This window comes from Ovis aries, chromosome 4 (assembly GCF_016772045.2).
Source record: "Ovis aries strain OAR_USU_Benz2616 breed Rambouillet chromosome 4, ARS-UI_Ramb_v3.0, whole genome shotgun sequence".
Lineage (NCBI taxonomy): Eukaryota > Metazoa > Chordata > Mammalia > Artiodactyla > Bovidae > Ovis > Ovis aries.
The window spans coordinates 20,415,819-20,435,796 of NC_056057.1; the positions used below are offsets into that span (position 1 = coordinate 20,415,819).

General features: G+C 38.7%; 1 protein-coding gene across 1 annotated transcript in view; it reads right to left on the reverse strand.

The window, feature by feature from the left end:
- Positions 1 to 19,978, reverse strand: part of THSD7A (thrombospondin type 1 domain containing 7A) — a 484,905-nt gene that overhangs the window by 28,077 nt on the left and 436,850 nt on the right. The window contains exons 14-22 of the mRNA XM_015095205.4: positions 18,531 to 18,709; positions 16,311 to 16,316; positions 13,982 to 14,115; positions 9,046 to 9,199; positions 6,192 to 6,336; positions 4,510 to 4,625; positions 997 to 1,114; positions 604 to 749; positions 10 to 184 (exon numbers count right to left, since the gene is read on the reverse strand). Of these exons, the coding sequence (XP_014950691.3) occupies positions 10 to 184; positions 604 to 749; positions 997 to 1,114; positions 4,510 to 4,625; positions 6,192 to 6,336; positions 9,046 to 9,199; positions 13,982 to 14,115; positions 16,311 to 16,316; positions 18,531 to 18,709 (1,173 nt within the window). The remainder of the gene's footprint in view (positions 1 to 9; positions 185 to 603; positions 750 to 996; positions 1,115 to 4,509; positions 4,626 to 6,191; positions 6,337 to 9,045; positions 9,200 to 13,981; positions 14,116 to 16,310; positions 16,317 to 18,530; positions 18,710 to 19,978) is intronic.

Consider the following 19,978-nt stretch of genomic DNA (forward strand, 5'->3'; position numbering starts at 1 on the left):
TGTTGTTACCTGGGCAAGGCTGGGTGCAGGTTTCTTCGAGAACCACGTTTTTATTACCATCTATAGTGGGTTCAATGTCAGTGCAGAATTCTTCATCCACCACTTTGCTGAAATCGTCAGCTGACCCATCACTCACTACACAAGAAATATTCCTTGTTCTGGTCCCTTCGCCACACTGTGCATCCTGAAATGGAGGAAGACATGACTAATCAGGAAAGAAAATAATTCATTAGTTAGCTTATCGTTCAACAGTCATCTCTGCACCACTGATTATGATTTACGAGCAGTTTAAGGAGCATCTGAAACCCTAGGGAAGAAGTTCTGTAGGGCACTAGCTATAAAGCATACAATGAACAATTTATTTGTTTTCTAGCCAAAGACAGGCAAATAAATTTTCATTAAAATGGATCAGTCTCCAAATGGTTTTAAAATATGGGACAGGAAGTGCTTGTTATCAAAACTAATTAAACAGCTATGAAATGGCAAGGTACTAAAATCTTTAACAAGACACATGCCATCTCTAAGCTCTGAGAGAGATTTCTGAAACCAAGTCTCTGCAGATAAAAAACACACATTTCCATACCACTTCTTGAGACTGATTACCTGCACTTGGCATGCAGACCATGGGCCATACCGCCACTGATAACAAGGCTTCACTGGGCAAGGCTTGGACTGTTCCATCAAAGCAGGGCATGGTCTTCCATCACCCTGAAAGGGCTGGGTCACTGTTCGTCTTCGGATCATTTTTCCTTAAAAGATACAACGTGATGCACTGTTAGTAATATGCTATATTATCAAGCATGTATCTTTCTCGGAGAAGGGGTCAAAGACATTTCTCCTGAGGTTTGAGGAACAAGAAAGGTTTAGGTGTTTTGGAAAGAAATCTACCCCGATTCAACCTTTCTGAAGATTGTCTGATATGACTTAAAGTAAGAGGGACATTTTATTTTGTACTCCTTGACCATTAATCAAATGCCAAATAAGGCACAAACAAACCTGTGAGGCCACACGTTTGAGAACATTCTGACCACGGAGACCAGTCAGAAAGCTGACAGTTCACAGGACATTCCACCATGCAGGACGTGTTCATCTGCCAGGTTTTCTCCAAGCCAAGCTGAAAGGACAGAAGCAGATCTGTTTGTGCTGATGCCGAGGCAAGACCATGGTACAGTGTTGAAGGAAGGCGGGCAGGAGGAAGGGCAAGACAGGAGTAGGGAGGAGAGGAAGAATAAGCAAGATGCATAATACAGTAAAAACATGTCTGCAGGACAAAGACCCAAACTATTAAAAATACAAAGTGGTTCACTCCAGGAGAGGTGGGGCAAAAGGAATAGGACGAATGGAGAAGCAAATTTATGTAATATATATTATGGACCTTTTTAAATAGAAAATGAAAATTTAATCTCCATATTGGTTGAATTTCCCTAAAGGAGGAATAAATAGGTGTAAGCACAAATATTTTCTACTAGTTAAACACCAAGACTATCCTCAATATACAGACATATACTTGCATTAGGGGGATATTACTTTCACATGTGGATGTCAAACTGAAAAGCAAAGGAGAAAAGTTAGAGACCACTTGCCACTCAAACCCCAAAATATAATGTACTAACATAATATACAACAGTTTTGAATCAGCTACCTCTCTCAAAAGGGAGAGTGGGCCTTTAGAATTTTTATTACAAATATTTTATATATATTTATTAATTTTTTTACAGAGATCTTCTCTTTTAAAACTCAGCAGCCAACGGTGGTGTAATTGTTATTTTGCCATTAGCCTCTCATCTCGTAATAATGTGTACTTTATTGCATTCGGTTGCATTGCCTAAGTATTCTACCTTTATAATACAGGAAGAGATTTTATCCACTGTGTATGCACACATGTTAAAAGTCTAAGGTGCAAAGTAGCATTGAGATAGAAAAAATTAAGAGCAGGTTAGGAAAGTGCAATTTTTAAAACTGGTAATCCTTGGGGATTTTTAAGACCTTTTTTTATTTCTACATGAAAGATAAGCTTACAGTGTCTAATCTATATAGCAGAAAATGGCAAAAGGAAAATTTTCTGAAATGTTATGTTGTGATCCAAGTAGTGCTCCTGGCTCCAAGTTATGCGCTGGGAGAGGATCAGATCGGTGATCTATGCCCCAGAACCCTCAGCAGGCACTCCCGTTATATTCTCCACCAGTAATACTTGACAAAGCTGAGCATTTGGTATGAAAACTTTTACCATATCAACTTAAGTCTCATAAAATCACTTGAAGTCACGAGAGATTAGAGATGGAAACCCTAAGGTGATATGATAAAAATTATATTTTGCTTTTTAAGGTACATGATGATTTCATGGAGAAAGGGCTTAAATCACAGAATTCAATTACTATTGGCTTATTTATTTCACTAGGGGATTAAAAAGGATGTCTGTTTACAGACATTTTGGATATCTAACAGTAAGATATTTTAACCCTGTACTACTTATTCTCTTAAATGTTTTTATTACTTCATTTTTATTGGAGTACAGTTGCTTTACAATGCAGTGTTCCTTAAATTTATTGTATCTTCTTTTCTCCTCTATCATCTATCTAATCTATCATTTATCTAAACAATAGGAAAGGAGAAACCAAATTATTAGGTATCAGGTAAATTAATGTCTGAGAAACATCAAAGACAGAAGTGCTATATAAATGCTGGCTGGGTTTAACCCTAATTTTCCTCTTTGTTGGAGAGCAGTGCCATCTTCCTTTTTGGCTGTTAGAGGAACAGCACGAGTTAGCTACTGCTGCTGCACGGAATGAAGGGTTTGCACGTGTATTAGTAGGTAGGCAACCAATCCAGTGTTAGAAAAGACAGCCAGCTTTTCTCAGGGCTATTATTTAATTCTACTGCTTCCATAGGGTGGATAAAATGGGATAAGAATTGTTTAATCCAATTCCTGCGAGAGGAGCACTGTTCTGCCTGAATACAGTGTGTGCTACAGTGTTAATGATTTGACTCCCTAATTGTCATCATAGTATTCAAACATGATAATATTTGTACATAAAAGTAAATTTATCCAGACTTCTGGATAACAAAAATTATTTCTCAAACTTTTACTCATATTTCATTTAAGAAATAAAGGCTTTATTTATATCTTTTTTCCAGAGTCATATGAGATACTTCAACTCTGGTCTTATGTGATAATGTAAGAAGGTCGGACACGACTTAGTGACACAACTTATATGCTTTGGGTGAAGCTTTCTAAAAGCTCTCAGAGCTATTCATTGTTATTTTATTCTGGCCTAGAAGGGCATTTGCCTGTGCATTTGCAAAACCAAAAAAAGGTTCATGTGAGAGGCAGATCACAGGATGCTCTCCAGCCTGTGTGTATAACTATAAAAAAACATTCACTATTAATATTATTTTTGCATTTTTATAGTGGTCACATTACTTTGATGTTATTAGTTTCAAAGCCAAATTGATTCAGGTATGAAATTTCTGATTAAAGCTAAGGCCATAACTGACTGAATTATGTGATAAGATAGAGGAATTTATTAACTAAATTTGTTTTCATTGCATTTGGGAGCTCCATTCCTATGGACAGATATATAGAAAGTTAAATTAGGTCTATATGATAATATCAAAGATATCAAATGGATTAAAATATTTCCATCTTGAGTTTTCCCTTAAGATTTGGAATAATTTACCACAGGCTTATAATAACCTCTAGGACAGGCAGACAGAGATTGTGGTCACATGTCCACTGAGCCCTACTGAGGTTTCAAGTCCCTCCCTGGGTGTTCCAGGTCTGCGGAGGCTCTAGCTGTCTTGGTTCATGTTGAACCCACTGGGCCTTAGTTCAGGAGGAGTCAAAACCTGTCAGGAAGATGAGTACCCTTTTCATCTGGAAATTAGACAGAATAATTGTAACCTGAAGTACAGCTTCATGAAAACTACGCCTACGTCTTCTCACATTTCATAAGGTCATATTAGAAAAGATCACATTACTTCTGTAAACTGGAGAATTAACAAAAGACAGTAATGGTAGACTCCATTCCTTTGTTTAGATTTCAAGCTCTCTCTCACCCAGACCTGACTCAGAGTCTCACAGCTGGGTATTAGATCCTAATATCAAAATCTGTTACCAAACCACATGCGGTCAATGTTTTTGCAACAGAGAGAATAAATGACGGCTCTTGGCAGGTGTCCCAGGCAACACAAAATTCATATGAAATTACCAAAGATGATGAGTAGTCTGATTAAGATTTATTGCCTTTATTCACCTGATTACTTATTGTTACCCAAGCATTTCTTTTGGAATGGGCTAATTAGCATACCTTTGGGCTCCCAGCAGAACAAAATACAGGAAATTATGTGTAGAAATCAGTAATGCTGGAAAGAATCTCTTTTCAAGAGCGTGTTTAGCAGAAAACATCTGCTGGCAAAGAGCTGCATAAAGCACCGGTCACTTGGCTCAGCATGAATTGAGACTATTGGGGAAGAATTTACTCACAAAGATATAACACAGCCTCCCCTCACCTCTTCACAGTATTTCAGGTTAACTGACTTGCCGTCACTTCGAACACAATCCAACATCCTTGTTTTAATGCCATTCCCACATACTGCCTTCTCGCTCAGCTGGCACGTGCTCCAGTCTGAAAGGGAAGGAGGGCATCAGAGCAGAAGGCTATGTACGGAACAGATTTCAAATGAAACTCGGATGACCTGAATCCCGTATTTAATTCACAACTGCTTCCTAAGCCCCACCATCAATCATCCCACATGCAGAGCATATGGGTCCCAGCTTTGAACGTATCAGGAGTCAAATGGAATTGCTGGGGCTGCACACAGCTACGGGGATTATTCCTGAGGCAGCTGTCTCTTGACCATCTTGATGGCTAGTCGTTTGGTGATGCTGTAAAAATGGCTGTGGCCTGCAGGTGAAATGTCACTTAGAAACTGTTTATCCTAATGAAAGTAAAAATGTAAATGTCAACATTTTTTGTTTTAGCAAAATAATCATAATTTTAATGCCTGGCATTTTGTGTAGTTATATCCAAATAAAACTATTTCACTTGCTGTCCATACTTAGGATATTGTAAAATGTATTATTTATTTCAAAACCATCTTGGCCATATTTATTTCTCTTATTAAGTATCTTTTGCAAGGTGATTGTTTTATCTTTTTTCCCAGGGAAATGTAGCCTGTCCCAGAGAACTGTGATTTCATTGTGTCACGAAAGCAAATTGAAGAGAAAACCCAAAAGAAACAAAAAATCAAGCTGACTGCTATGTGTCTTAGTACAGTTTCTGGGGTTTATTTCAGCATGAAAATTACATGGGGGAAAATTCCAAAATAAGCTTTAGTTGCCCCAAGACATATAAGCCCCCCAAAACCTCTTCTTTCCTAGAGTATATGCCTTGATGACATATGAGATGAGGGTTTGGGGGAAAAACAGAATTTATGATAAGCCTTTTTTTCTTCTAAAAAAACAATCATCTTTTTCTACCTAGACCTTTGATAACACTAAAAAATTCTCTTCATACACTATTTGGAAGGTGTATACACATACACATAAGCTTGCTAATGCTTTTTACATCAGACTAATCCTGCATATGAACTGCCCCCACGTAAGGAATTGCTGTCCCAGTACTCATAATGATTAAACATATTTCGAAGAAGAAAAACATCTTTCAATAAACTGATATCCTTGGGAAAGATGTTTATTTCTACCTTCTGAAAGTGGGAGGATGTCTTACATAGGAACCCTTAGACTATTCACAATCTGCCTTAAGAGCTAATGTTTGTGTGATATTTTCATTCTCTATCTTGATGTTTATTAAAAATAAGACAGATAAATATTTATTTCATTTAATACAGAATTACTGCTGGGAGACTAAGCAGTAGGCTTTCCTGGTGACTCAGGCGGTAAAGAATCTGCCTGTAATGCAGGAGACGTGGGTTCGATCCCTGGGTTGGGAAGATCCCCTGGAGAAGGAAATGGCAGCCCACTCCAGTACTCTTGCCTGGAAAATCCCATGGACAGAAGAGCCTGGTGGGCTATAGTCCATGGGGTCACGAGTCAGACGTGACTCAGTGACTAAATCAGCAAGTAGCATGTCCAAAAGACACGTGGATGGAGGTGAACCATACTTCTGGGAATGCTGCTAAGCTGACAGACATGGAATTTGGCCTTTATGAGGTGAAGGCTACTCACGTACCTGTTACATTATAATCATAGTGGAAGCAGTTTTTGTTCAGGTTGCAGGGTTCCTTCTCCACAGCATCAGGGCAGGCTCTTCCTTCCTCAGCTGGTTGTCTGATGGGATCAGCTGACCTTTGCCGGAAATTGCTTTGATTGCAAGGCTGACAGAGAATAACATAACTCCTCAGAAAGGTGAGTACTTGGCCACACAAGAGCAAATGTATTAAGGCAAGCACTGAAGCACAAGTTAGAACCTTTGGGCCACTGGCTAACTTCAGCAATCTCATCTGTAAGTCCAGGTGCTGGATGAGTTTCTGATGTGCCATCTGGCTCTAAGGTGCTGTGGACAGGGAATGCTGCCTGCCGTTCCAGCAGATAGAGAATGGCCCCACTGTCCTGGTTCCACAAGGACCAAACCATCACCACGGCAGCTGCTGCAGGTGATGTGCCCTGAGCAAACAGGATCGAGAAAAAGAGGCACTGTTCCATGCTTTGGATACTGACCTGAGATGGTTAAGATACATGTCTAAGGAAAGAGTCTATGTGTCTAACCTGAAAATATATCTGTTCCCCTATGTTTACTGCAGCAGTATTTCCAATAACCAAGATACAGAAAAAGCCCAAAATGTCCATCGATGGATAAATAAGCTGTAGAATGATCATACAACAGAATATTATTCAGCCATAAAAAGTGAGGATGCCTACAATTTGTGACAACATGAATGGATCTCAAAGGCATTCTGCTAAGTGAGGTGTCAGAGACAGACAAATACCGCATGCTCTCGCTTACATGGGGCATCTAAAACGAAAAACAAAACTCATAGGAAAAGATCAGACTTGCAGTTAACAGAAGTAGGAGTAGGGGAGAGGGAGAACTGGAGGAAAAGTGGTCGAAGGTACAAATTTCCAGTTATAAGACAGAAAGTAGTAGGGACACATGCCTACTAATACATCAAGTTCAGCATGATGACTGTAGCTAACACTGCCATATGTTATATAGCAAAGTTGTTAACAGAGTTAATCTTAACAGTGCTCATCACAAGCAGAACATTGTCCCCCCTTTATTCTTTTCTTCTTTTTATCATACTTATTTGAGAAGATGGATGCTAGCTGAAACTATTGTGGTAATCGTTTCACAATATACGTAATCAAACCATCATGCTGTATGCCTTAAACATGTCTGTTGATTATCTCTCAATAAAACTGGGATTAAAAAGAGTCTATGTGTCAAATATTCATAGATACATCACATCATCCATACACAAAAATATATGTTCATACTAATTACTGTAGGTCACAAATTTTACTGTAGGTCACAGAACTTATAATCTATTTTCTTGGACCCAAAAAATTAAGGTTGTGTGTATGTGTATGAGTTAGTTGATCTGTTGTGCTCGACTCTGCGATGCCATGGACTGCAGCCCACCAGGCTCCTCTGTCCATGGAAAAACAGCTATTAATATTTTCCTAACCCTGGGATTTCTTTGGAAGGAATGATGCTAAAGCTGAAGCTCCAGTACTTTGGACACCTCATGCGAAGAGCTGACTCATTGGAAAAGACTCTGATGCTGGGAAGGATTGGGGGCAGGAGGAGAAGGTAACAACCCAGGATGAGATGGCTGGATGGCATCACTGACTCGATGGACGTGAGTCTGGGTGAACTCTGGGAGACGGTGATGGACAGGGAGGCCTGGCGTGCTGCGATTCATGGGGTCGCAAAGAGTCGGACACGACTGAGCGACTGAACTGAACTGAATGTGCACACATACACGGACACAAATATAAGGTAGCACTAATTTTAAAAAACCGGCTGCCATTCTCCTACTGCTACAGTCTTGTTTTGGAAACATTTGGTTATTAAGAGCAGAGACAGTAACTTCAAACCTGATGCTATGAAATTAGAATACAAAATTATTTGCATGCCCTTGTGAAACAGCTGATTGATTCTTTATTGCCGTTTATTCTGTATCCAAGTCAAATGCCACCCTGTTTCGCTCCTGCTCTATCAGTTGGCTGCTAATCAGCATCTTTAACAATGTTAACACTGGAACAGAAAATTAATCCCTCCTTGAAAAACATGTATCTGTCCCATATTATATTTCAGCAAATAAATTACACATTAAATATTTTTTCCATGCTTTTGATGCCACATTGAGTGTGCAGCTTTACAAATGTGCCCGGGGTAAGCCAAATTTCCTACATCATCAGCCAGTCCTGTTTCAGTGACTCTCCTCCCCAGGGCCCATGGAAGTGCCCCATGGGCTGCTGAAATCTAGAAGCTCGGTGCGATTTGAAACTCTCAGCTGGCTTTCCAGGTCCAAAGATGCTCAGTCAGTGCCTGGAAAGAGATTCATTGATGCCCAGCTTTCTTTTTTCTACTCCCTTTTTTACCAGAATCTTTTGAGTTTTAGTGTCAATACTGCTGCTGCCATATCCCCACAGTGTGAAAGATTATTCCTACGATTTAAATAAAATGGCCTGGGCAAAAAGCAAAGGATGATAACAACTTGACACCATGAAAGTACTTTTACTAGAATCTCATTCTTTATCTCTTTACCTGCAGGGAATCATTATCACCACTGCAGTTTTTAACATGCTGTGTACTCATAAATCAATCTAAAGGCATTTTTGTGCTAGGATTAGGAGGATGGTGAAGGAGTATAAAGTTTGCAAGAGGCTAAGCTGTGCCGGGATGAGTCTAAACACTGCTGATTTTAAATGGCACATTCGTAAGAATGAAGTAGCCGACAGCACACCTTGCTTTGGTAACTAATTCAGTAACCAAGTTTTCTTTTCTTAATGGTAGTTTGAAAGCTTTAGTGGTAAGGAATTTAGCAAATTCTACATCAACAAATGGTTAATTGTCTCACCAAAGAGCATCGGGTCCACGGACCCCATTCGGATACCACACAATCCTCAGGACATGGCAGTTTGCACTCTCGAGAGCCCAGGGGCATCTCTTCTGGGTCACAGAGGTAATCTTCTACGTGGTCAGAGGGGCCATCTGCTGTGTTCTGCATGCATCTAGAAGAAAACACGTCTATCAGTGAAGGAATTTGGACAAACAATGGCCAACCCACAAGGTTCAAGGTTTCTCTTAAGACATCACCATGGAGGCAGGGTATGGGGAGCTTGGCATTTAATGAATAAAGTTCTCCAAACGTAAAGACACAGAAGATCTCTGCCTCCCATAAATAGTTGGAGCCATTCAGTGTGACTTAAAAATCTCTACTTGCATGTATCATTATCATCTTTTAAACTGTAGCCACTATGTGTATACTCTGTATATGCAAACTCTATGTGTCTTCCTCTGAAAGGAGACAGTCATTTATTTACACCTAAATTATCATGATGAAACTAAAGCATTGGCCAAAGATATTCAGAGAAGGGTTGCAATTTTGGAATATAATGCATTTTTTTTCTTTCAAGAAAAATAGTGGATTCCACAGAGAAGTTAGATTCATATATGATGACGGACAAGGCACATTGAAATCTCCTAGGCAGGGGTCTCATTAACTGCTTTTGAAAGTAACTGATGACATTTATCAAGTTATTTTGTCATTTAACAAGTAATTTTCGCTTCCCATTTGCTGATAACCTTAAAAGAAAGCCAGAAGTGAGAGACAATCATTAGAGTAAAAGCATGACTTCTCTAAATGGGGTTGCTGGGGTCTTCCTATATCTTGACCTTTTTTTTTGTTAGTTTTCTTTTAACAGAATAAATCCAAACATTTTATTACATTTCATTGTGTTGTGAGCAGTCATAAAGGGCTCTTTAACTCATCTCTTGGGAATCTAATTAAAGTGGCCAGTATATTGGACTTCGCTTTTTACCATAGATAATCTCTCCAGGCACTTTTCTAATAGAAGACAAAAACTTTATCTCTCATTTGTGACTCAGAGAAGGTCAACCAAATTATTAAGTTTGGGAAGAGAACTGTATTGCAGGAGATGAAGAGGAAGGCTTGGGCTCTTAAGCCTCAAACCCATTGCAATGTTTTAAACTGTTGGTTGCATTATATTACCAATTATACCTGGAATCTCAACTTTTCTCAGGGATTTACAATCAGTAGGGAGACTGCATCTTGACAGATCTACTCTGCAGAATCACCTTTCCATACCGTGCTGCTGATTTTAAGAGAAATGTGGGTTTCCTGTGGGATGCATCCAAAACTGGAAAACTATGCTGTTGGCTTCGTCTTAACTGGGTTTGTAACCTGAAAAAATATCCATGCAGATACCCAGCTCTCCATTTTTTTGTATGCTGAATATAAATATAAAAAGTAATCACTCATGTTGATGTTTGGCAGAAAACACCACAATACTATAAAGCAATTATCCTTCAATTAAAGATAAATTAAAAACTAAAAAGTAACCACAAAAACCTACAAATGTAGACTTTTTTTTTGCAATATCACTGTTGAAGGAAAAAAATAAATTATACATTTTGGGGGGAGAAATTTAGTGTCCTAGGAAAAAATTTCTAGCTTCACTGGCATTTTAAAAATGCTCTGTTGACAGCAGCTCTGAGAGGACATGGAACAGACAGGACAGTTCAATCTCCAAAGTTGGATTTGCTGCTAAGAAAAGATTGCATTCATGTTAGGCTCTGACATGATGTACAAGGATTAACTTGCAAAATTACCTATTGATCCAGAGTTAGGGACAGATGTTCAATACTCTATTAAGTACTTATGTACATAAAACTTTTTATTTTCAAAGGCTTTTCTTTTCCTTCAGTTTTTATTATACAAGTAATAAATTCATTTTAGGAAAATCAGAAGAAATAATAAAAAATTCACTACATTATATCAGAGAGAATCACTCTTAGCCAACTACTGTATTTAAACATATATTTTCATTTCATTAAATAGGAATAAACTTTACCTACTATTTGCACCATTTAGGAAAAACATTAATAATATATGATAAATATCTTGTGTTATTAGCTATTTTCCTAAAACATACTTTTTAATGATTACATTTGAATTTTGCAATTTCATCATTTAAATGTGCCACAAATGCAAAAAAAAAAACCCTTCTTGTTGACATTCAGATTATTTGTAAGTTTTATTTATTTGATTTTGTATTAATGATATTTTTATCACTGTAGAATGGGGATAGTGGTGTAGTCCCACCACCCTATTTAGCACTGCAGAATACAGAAAAACTATTTGGATCAAGTCTCGAGCCTAAAGGAAGACAATTTAAGTTCATTTGCTTTCTTCAAATGCCTGGACTTTTCCCATTCCATAAGAGAAGGGATTATGCTGTGAGAATATCAAACTGTTTTAGAAAACAGAGCATAGAACCTGGGCATAAAACTGGGGCCACGGGTGGAGCCAGGCACCCACCACAGTTGTGGCAGTAAGGGGGTAGCTTGCCTGCAGAGATTTCAGAAGCAACAGAAATAACCAAACCTGACTGGTTTTTATTATCATCATGTGCTGGAAATTTTAGAAAAATGTCAATGAAAAAATATTCTGTCTCACCAGGGCAAATCATTACTATTATTCAGCCTTTGATACGTCACACCACCCTATAAGGGCTTCTGTAGCAGCTCAGCTGGTAAAGAATTTGCCTGCAACGCAGGAGATCCCAATTTGATACCTGGGTCCGAAAGATCCGCTGGAGAAGGGATAGGCTACCCACTCCAGCATTCCTGGGCTCCCCTTGTGGCTCAGCTGGTAAAGAATCTGCCTCCAATGCGGGAGACCTGGCTTTAATCCCTGGGTTGGGAAGATCCCCTGGAGAAGGGAAATGCTACCCACTCCAGTATTTTGGCCTGGAGAATTCCATGGGCTGTATAGTCCGTGGGGTCACAAAGAGTCAGACACGACTGAGTGACTTTCACTTTCACACTTCCTTATAGATGTATTTGTCCTGAAATGTCACCCAATGGTTGCATCTAACACGACATTTAACCTTAAGGAACATTATTACATGGTAAGAAATTTTCATCAATTCTCTCTTTGTGTTAAAAATGTTTACTGAAAAAATAGGTTAACTTTAAAAGTTACTTTGTTTAAAATGTGTTTGAAAACATTGACAATAGCCATTTGGAAAGCAAAAAGAAGCAACATATATGAATAGGGAGCTGGAGGGAAAGCTGAAAGAAGCTACTGTGATTTTTATATTAACAAAAACCCCAACTTTATCAAATTTTTAATATAAAGAAAATACTTTTATATTTTAAAGATAAAATTTAAATTTGGCAGAAGAGTAGTAGAAAACAGAATATCTTTTTCTTCCCTGTTTCCCTATTAACTCATTTTCTCCACCCTCCACTTCACCCACTTTTTAATATTCAGAAAATAAATTGAGAGTTGAGTGAGGTTTAAAAAAAAAGAGAGATAGAGATTATTTTTATCAGAGCCAATGTTTTACACAGAGTTTTATGATATAAACATTAATTTGCTCTACTTTCCTACTGAAACAGATAAAGAAACAGTCATCTTAAATTCACAAGTTATGTCATGAGTAAGAATGGAATTCTTCACAATTGGAAGTTGTAAAGCTTTGGATGGTTTATATTTTTCTTTACCGTGTATCACTCAGTAGAGTTAGGATAAACTGGCTAAAGAGTGACATTTGCGTTTCAATGCAACTCTGTCACTTCAGTCACTGTCTGCTTAGGCACATTAATTACTTAGTACTTTTGAATCTTCTCTTAAAGTGGTGACAATAAAGACTCATATACTGATTTCCCAGGTTTGAGACCCTTAAGAATCATATGCAGATGCTTTAGGTACAATTTAATGAGTTAATTTAATTGTATTACCCTTATTACAGGCTTCCCTTGTAGCTCAGTCAATAGAATCTGCCTGCAATGCAGGAGACCTGGGTTCAATTCCTGGCTTAGGAAGATCCCCTGGAGAAGGGAATGGCTACCCACTCCTGTACTCTTGCCTGGAAAATCTCATGGACAGAGGAGCCTGGTGGGCTGCAGTCCATGGGGTCACAAGAGTCAGAGACAACTTAGCAACTAAACCATATTTATTACAATATTTCAATCGTATTGGGTTTTAGAGAATTTCTATGACTACAACAGTGTCTCAGTTTGGAGAGATAGCATTTAATAAAGGGGACAGACATATAGATGGATCTTTTGAAACCCTAAGGGGTATGTGGGGCATTATAGAACAAGGCTGCTCAGAAGTTGAACAAGGCTCTCATACTTTCTACGACAATGGAAAAATACTGTGCTGTCTCAAAGAACAGCCGCTAGCCCCCTCCGACTAAGGAGCACTTAGAATGGGTCTAGTGTGGCTGAGGAAATGCATTTTATTTAATTTTCACTAGTTTAGATTTCAAGTGAAATAGCCACACGTAGTGAGTGGCTACCCTACTGGCCACTGGCCACTGATAACACATGAGTGGCACTAGCCAGCTAGGGCTTTTAGTGAAGGCTTCCCAGGGCAATGGGAGTATTCAAAAGGTGGACAGTTCGATGCTAAGGATAAAAAGTTTATAAACGATTATCACTGAGCTATGGTTGGAAATACAGTTGACCTTTAAGGAAGAACTGATTGGGGTTGGAAAATCTGCATTTAGTCCAGCTCACATTCACCACGCAGCCTTTTCCCGGCAAGAGCACCGTGAAGCAAAGCCTCCAAAAGTCAGAAGGCGGAGGGTGACAAACTGCTGCTGGAAGCAGATCTTCTCAGAGCTTTCCATGAACACAAGACCCTAGAAGTAAAACTGAAGACAACTTCACTCAGGAGACCTGGGGGGAGGCCAAGGTCAGGTTGGCACACGAGAACTCGGGAGGTGGCGGCGCCTTTGCTTCCCCGTGCTTGACCTTACCTCACTTTTCGGGTTTGCACCCCCTCTCCGCAGTTGTCCCGTGTGTTCACAAAGGTCACCTTGCAGATGCTCCACGGCTCTGTGACCCATATGTACTGGCTGCAGTCACTGTGGCAAGGGACGACCTCATACACCTGAAACACACATGGCTCTCAGTGATCTCACTGCACGGAGCCTGAGAAGGTGAGAGGGGACACCTCACATTTCAGTGCTCATGATATTTCACTCTTACACCAGCCTCTCTTTCACTGTTCATTGTCCTAAAACAGGAACATCGAGGCCCTTGTGAGACCTCGAGTTACAGCAGTGAAGGGCAGGCAGGGCTCGCCCTGTTGTGTTCTGCTGATCTGCGAACACACTGCAGCTGGAGATCAGACCTCACGGACCACATCAGACACACTCCGTGCTTTCCTGGACTGACCCTTACCACACGGTATTATAACTTCCTGGGGCATCCCTCCTGGTCATAGTTTCCTGTGTCTTCAGTACTTAGCCCAGGGTGTTCATATGTGAGGCATTCTATAGAGACTTGTTAAGTAAGATGAATAAATGAATAGAAGAATTATCATTAATTTTTAAGTAATTAAGGAAGCATATAACAACACTTTTGAAATTGTGGTTTGGGAGAAGACTCTTGAGAGTCCCTTGGACTGCAAGGAGATCAAACCAGTCAACCCTAAAGGAAATCAACCCTGAATATTCATTGGAAGGACTGATGCTGAACCTCAAGCTCCAATATTTTGGCCACCTGATGCAAAGAACTGACTCATTGGAAAAGACCCTGATGCTGTGGGAGAGACTGAAAGGCAACAGGAGAAGAAGGCAGCAGAGGATGAGATGGTTAGATAGCATCACTGACTCAGTGGACATGAATCTGAGCAAACTCTGTGAGATAGTGGAGGACAGAGGAGCCTAGCATGGGGCAGTCCATGGGGTCACAAAGAGTTGGATGTGACTTAGCAACTGAACAACAGTAAGAACACAGCATATAAAAGTAGTTATTTTCAGATAAATATAATTTGGCTCATTTTCCAAATAAGTATGTATACCAATAAAATTTTTTTCATGTTCCATATAGGAAATTAAAAGACAAATAATATGAAATACAGCTATCTTAAATAAAGTTATCTTAAATCATTTAGGGTTTAGAAGTAAGGTCTGAAGTTGGTCTCATATTACACAGCTGCAAAGCAGTGAGGGCCACATGAAATAAAGCAAATTGTCTGTGCTCTGGTGCCCATTAAGACTTGCAGGTCCAGGTTTGTGGTGGTGTCGGTGGTGGGTTTCAGGATTTTTAGCACAATGAACCAACATATAGTCTTTTCTTAGTGAGAGAGAAGAATGGAGTAAATTAATTTAAAAAAAAAAGGACGTTAATCCACTGCAACAGAGCTGACTCAATCATTAAAGAAAAATGCCTCTTAAAATTATTTCAAAATCTATGATAATTCAACTCTATTTCCCACTTTATAATACCCACCCATACACAACACTACGTGAATATTTTATATAGTTATTCAATTCCAGAAAATACAGATTTAAATAGTCCATTGGAACATTCTTTGTGCAAATTTTAGGTTTACTAAACATCCCTGGAAAGTGAATAAAGTTGACCTACCACACACAGGAAAAAAGTATGCACTGTTGGAGTAAGAATCTGTAAAGACTGTCACAAGTGGTCACCTTCACATTGTGTGCTGCATTAAAATAGGACTGAATGCTATTTTCCTGCTGCTGCTACTGCTGCTAAGTCGCTTCAGTCGTGTCCGACTCTTCGCGACCCCATGGACTGCAACCTACCAGGCTCATCCGCCCATGGGATTTTCTAGGCAAGAGTACTGGAGTGGGTTGCCATTGCCTTCTCTGAAAGACTATTTTAGTATTTAGTAAAACACTACCCTACATGCTGTGCAGAAGGGAACGATTGAAGGGGAAATGCCATCTTTTCTAGTCCTTTGACAGCTTTCATTTTAATCTCCTACGCTGGAGAGAATACAAATCAGTTCAGAGCAGCCTCCTGAGACCACTTGGAGCCCACCTACTCCTCTCCCTCACCCAAGACGCATGAGACAGGAGGTGTCGCTGCCTTTTCAAGGAGAGAGATTTAAGCTTGTTCTCCCCATCCCCGAACCTTAGGCCCTGATTTTAAAACGAGAAAACGCATGTAACACGTTAGGGGAAAAAAAGGGAACAGCTGCAGAAGAAAAGTTTTATAAAAAATATGACTTCTTTTGTGTGAAAGATAAAAAGAAGTCATTTCTCTGATGCCAGGAGTAAAATGGAAACCAACAGCAGTCTGTCATGAACCATGAGGTTTAGCAGTTCTTACCTGGGCCTGGAGCAGGGTTCACCAGGAAGGAAGCAAAGGGAGAGAAACAGACAGGTTAAAATGTTGGTATATTTGGCAACAAGATCTCACGTTCTAAGTCTCAAGTATTATCCATATAAAAAAGGTGGGTGGTTTTTTTTTTTTTTTTTTTGGTAAATGACTCGAACATTTATTTTAGACTTTGAAATAGAAAAGCCACCTCCTTATTATTATTTAAAATTAAGATACACAAATGAATTGCAAACAGCACAGTCCAGGAAAGGATCTGAAAGGCAGGATGAAGAACTTTTAGAAAACCGAGTAGACCTCAAAATACGTATCACGGGGAATTAATATATGACTGCAAATATCTGGTGGACCAAACTGTGAGTGGACTATTTATAGACTGGTTGATCTTGATCAATTCATTCACCCATATTTCTGAGGAAATGAGTATTTGCTTCCTCAAATGGAAAATGGAACCTCAGAAACCATTTTCAAGGCAAACTACCACAGGTTACTTATTGAGGACTGTATGGCTGCAGTAAAAATCTATACGACTTATAATTTTCACAAATTTATACCAACTCTCCCCCAATTTTCAGTTACACAAACCTTTGCATATTCTTTACTTTTCTTACATTTTACTAACAAATGAATCCTTAGAAGTTTCTACTTTTAATGTGGAACATTTATGCTCAAAGATTCAGAAATCTATTATTTCCTGTCTCAGTTTTGATTTTTCCATTGTACATGTCTCAATATACCACCAGTAGTCTGGTAACACATACTCAGATATCATGCTCTGCATTAGATTTTCTGAGTGACACAGAAGTGGCTTAGGTAAAAGTTTTAGTAGCAAAGACAACTTGGCAAAGCCATTTTGAGCTTTTCTAAATTCACTACATAAAAGACGCTGAGGCAAACAAAACTTAAATTCTGTCTGGCTGTGCACATACACACTGAAGGTAAGAGAATGTATAGAATTTATTCAAAACATGAATAAAAATTATTGAAATTTAAGTTCACTACTGGAAATTCAATACTTCAAAACTTCTAGAAAAATGTTCTTTTGTATTACAAACATTACATTTCAGAAATGCAGAACATTACATTCTGCATTTCAGAAAAGTGCATCAGGATCATGCATTTTCTTCTTCAGAAATTGTTACTGGGGTAGAGACACTCGATTACCAGTAGGTGGCAGCAGTGCAGTATATTAGTCACCTTTAGTTGCATTTCTTTAAAGGCAAGTTTAGCAATTTTACTTGGGAAAAATCAACATTCTTTTAGAAGACTTTCTATGCAATTTAATTCTCCACTTTCCTGGCCCCTTAATTGCTTTATTCAAAAGTTATTTTTATTTCTCTATAATTTTATTGTGATGAACAAAGGTTATTTTGGGAAGGCAAATGCATATGGGCGAGCAGTGTATTTGAAGATTAAAATTAGACAATCTATGTGTGTATGAAGCATACCTACATATTTAAATTTGGTTCATACATATAACTTTGTCCTTTTGTGACTTAAACATACATCTTAATATCCATGTACATATCTTCATATCTAGTGTGAAATTCACTCTTTGTTAATCCTCATGTAGGCCAAACATGGCAAAAACTGTCTGATGAATCTTATGTTACATTAAACTAGCAATCTTATATTAAACAATTCCCCCTATTAGATATTTCACTCTTTATTTCCAAAAAGTTCCAAATAATACTGAAAGGCCAATCACCAAATTGATAGATAACACAGAGTTACTTTGACACCATCTTCGTATCTCTTTCATCTTATCATATTTCATATCAACAGAATATATTTCCCAATTTTTGACCCACACCCTACATACCTTCCTTGATTTTAATTTGTATGGTTGGCAATTGAGATTTTTTTTCTGAGTCTAATGGATTTATCAGATAAGACACTCTTGCTCCCAACACTCAAATTATTGTATAACAACAGATCAAATACCTTGACAGTATTTCAAAGGTAGATTTCATTTTTTATTTCCATTATATTAATATGCACATATATACACATATAGTATATTAAATCTCTTGAGAATACAGAGATCATCCATCTGACTTGTAATTTTAATAATTTACTCAAGCATTGTAAAGATAAAGTGGGTCAAATATCTTATTCAGGGGTTATTATTCTCTATTTTGGATTAAAAAAAAAAAGAAATCAATGTGCATCTAAGAAGTATTTTACAAAATTCCCAAGAGCAGAAGATACCTGGTTGACGTGGTCCAGTTTGGGGCATGGCCTCCCTCCATTGTAGGGTTTTTCACGCAGCCATTTAGACCGAACCTTCACACCGCTCCCACAGGACTTGCTGCAGCGCGACCAGTTGGACCACTCACTGAGCTTGCAGTCTGAGGGGCAGGGGATGATGCAGGCCTCTTCAATGTAACCTGAGTGGACAAAAATGAGACAAGAGCCGTCTCCTCCGCATGTCACTTGGCTATTACCACTCACCATTCCAGCCCGTTTAGAAGGACTTGGCAGCAACATGCAAATGTAGAGGTTTCTCTGTCATTAGGGACTCAAATTAAATCCTGCAGGAAAATGACACATAACACAGTGACTCTGTTAAAATAACAGCTAAGCAGCTGCCATATGATCTGCTTAGGATTCATGCTCACCATATTTCAACATTTCTGACTTTCTGACAGCTCATGTTTAATTGACAATAACCTGTCTGCTGCCATGTCATTCTCATGCTGCCGGAATAATACATTAAAAAAATTACAACAGTTTTCTATAAAATCCTATCTGCTAACGTCATATAAGTTCAAGTGTCTGAGTCCATGCAACATTCTTCCTCAAGAAGAAAGCCAGACCCTCTGAAGCAATATTCAAAAGGAACCATTTAACTTAGCACCTTATGTTTCGCTTTCACTGAAAATCAAGTCTGATGAAGAAAAATGAAGGATTTTAAATAAATAATGCCTCATATTATTATAGTGCTGTCAATTTCAAAGCACCTTCACATACCGTATTCATTTGATTCTCTTGAAAATAGCATAAATGTAGTGGGCATGTGCTGATGCTCTACTGGACAGACAAGAAAACAAGTACAGAGAGATAACTGAAAAGGCCAAGGTCGGTCACACAGTCAGAGATGAGGCTAGGATCTGAGTCTAGTCTAGCACTCATTCCATCAAATCATGCAGTCAATTAATTTAAGAGTCTACTGATTTGTCCTGAGAAATGGGAGCATTTTCCTTAACCATTCCCTTAGTACCAACTTGGCATTTCACAGTTATCAATTTATCCCTATTTTTCTCAAGACAAACAAGCGGAAAAAGCAAAATTCCCCTGGTCAAGAGTCAGATGGTACCTTCTGTCGCACTCTGCCGGTGAGAGCGGTTGTTCTAGAAGCAAGAGAGCACTCTGCTCTCACCATTTTACATCAACACCAAAGAGCCCATTTTGGAAATGACCATAATGTAAACAGTTTCTCTTAAGAACTCTAAGTAATAAAAATTTTATTGAGACATAATTTATATATCATAAAGGTCAGCTCATGTTTTGGTCTTTATGCAACCATCACCGCCATCTGCTTTTAGAACATTTTCATTAGCACTGCTCTACCTATTAGCAGCCATTTCCCATTTTCCCCTCCCGCACTCAAGCAACCACTAATCTAGTCTGTATCTCTAAGAATACATCTATTCTGA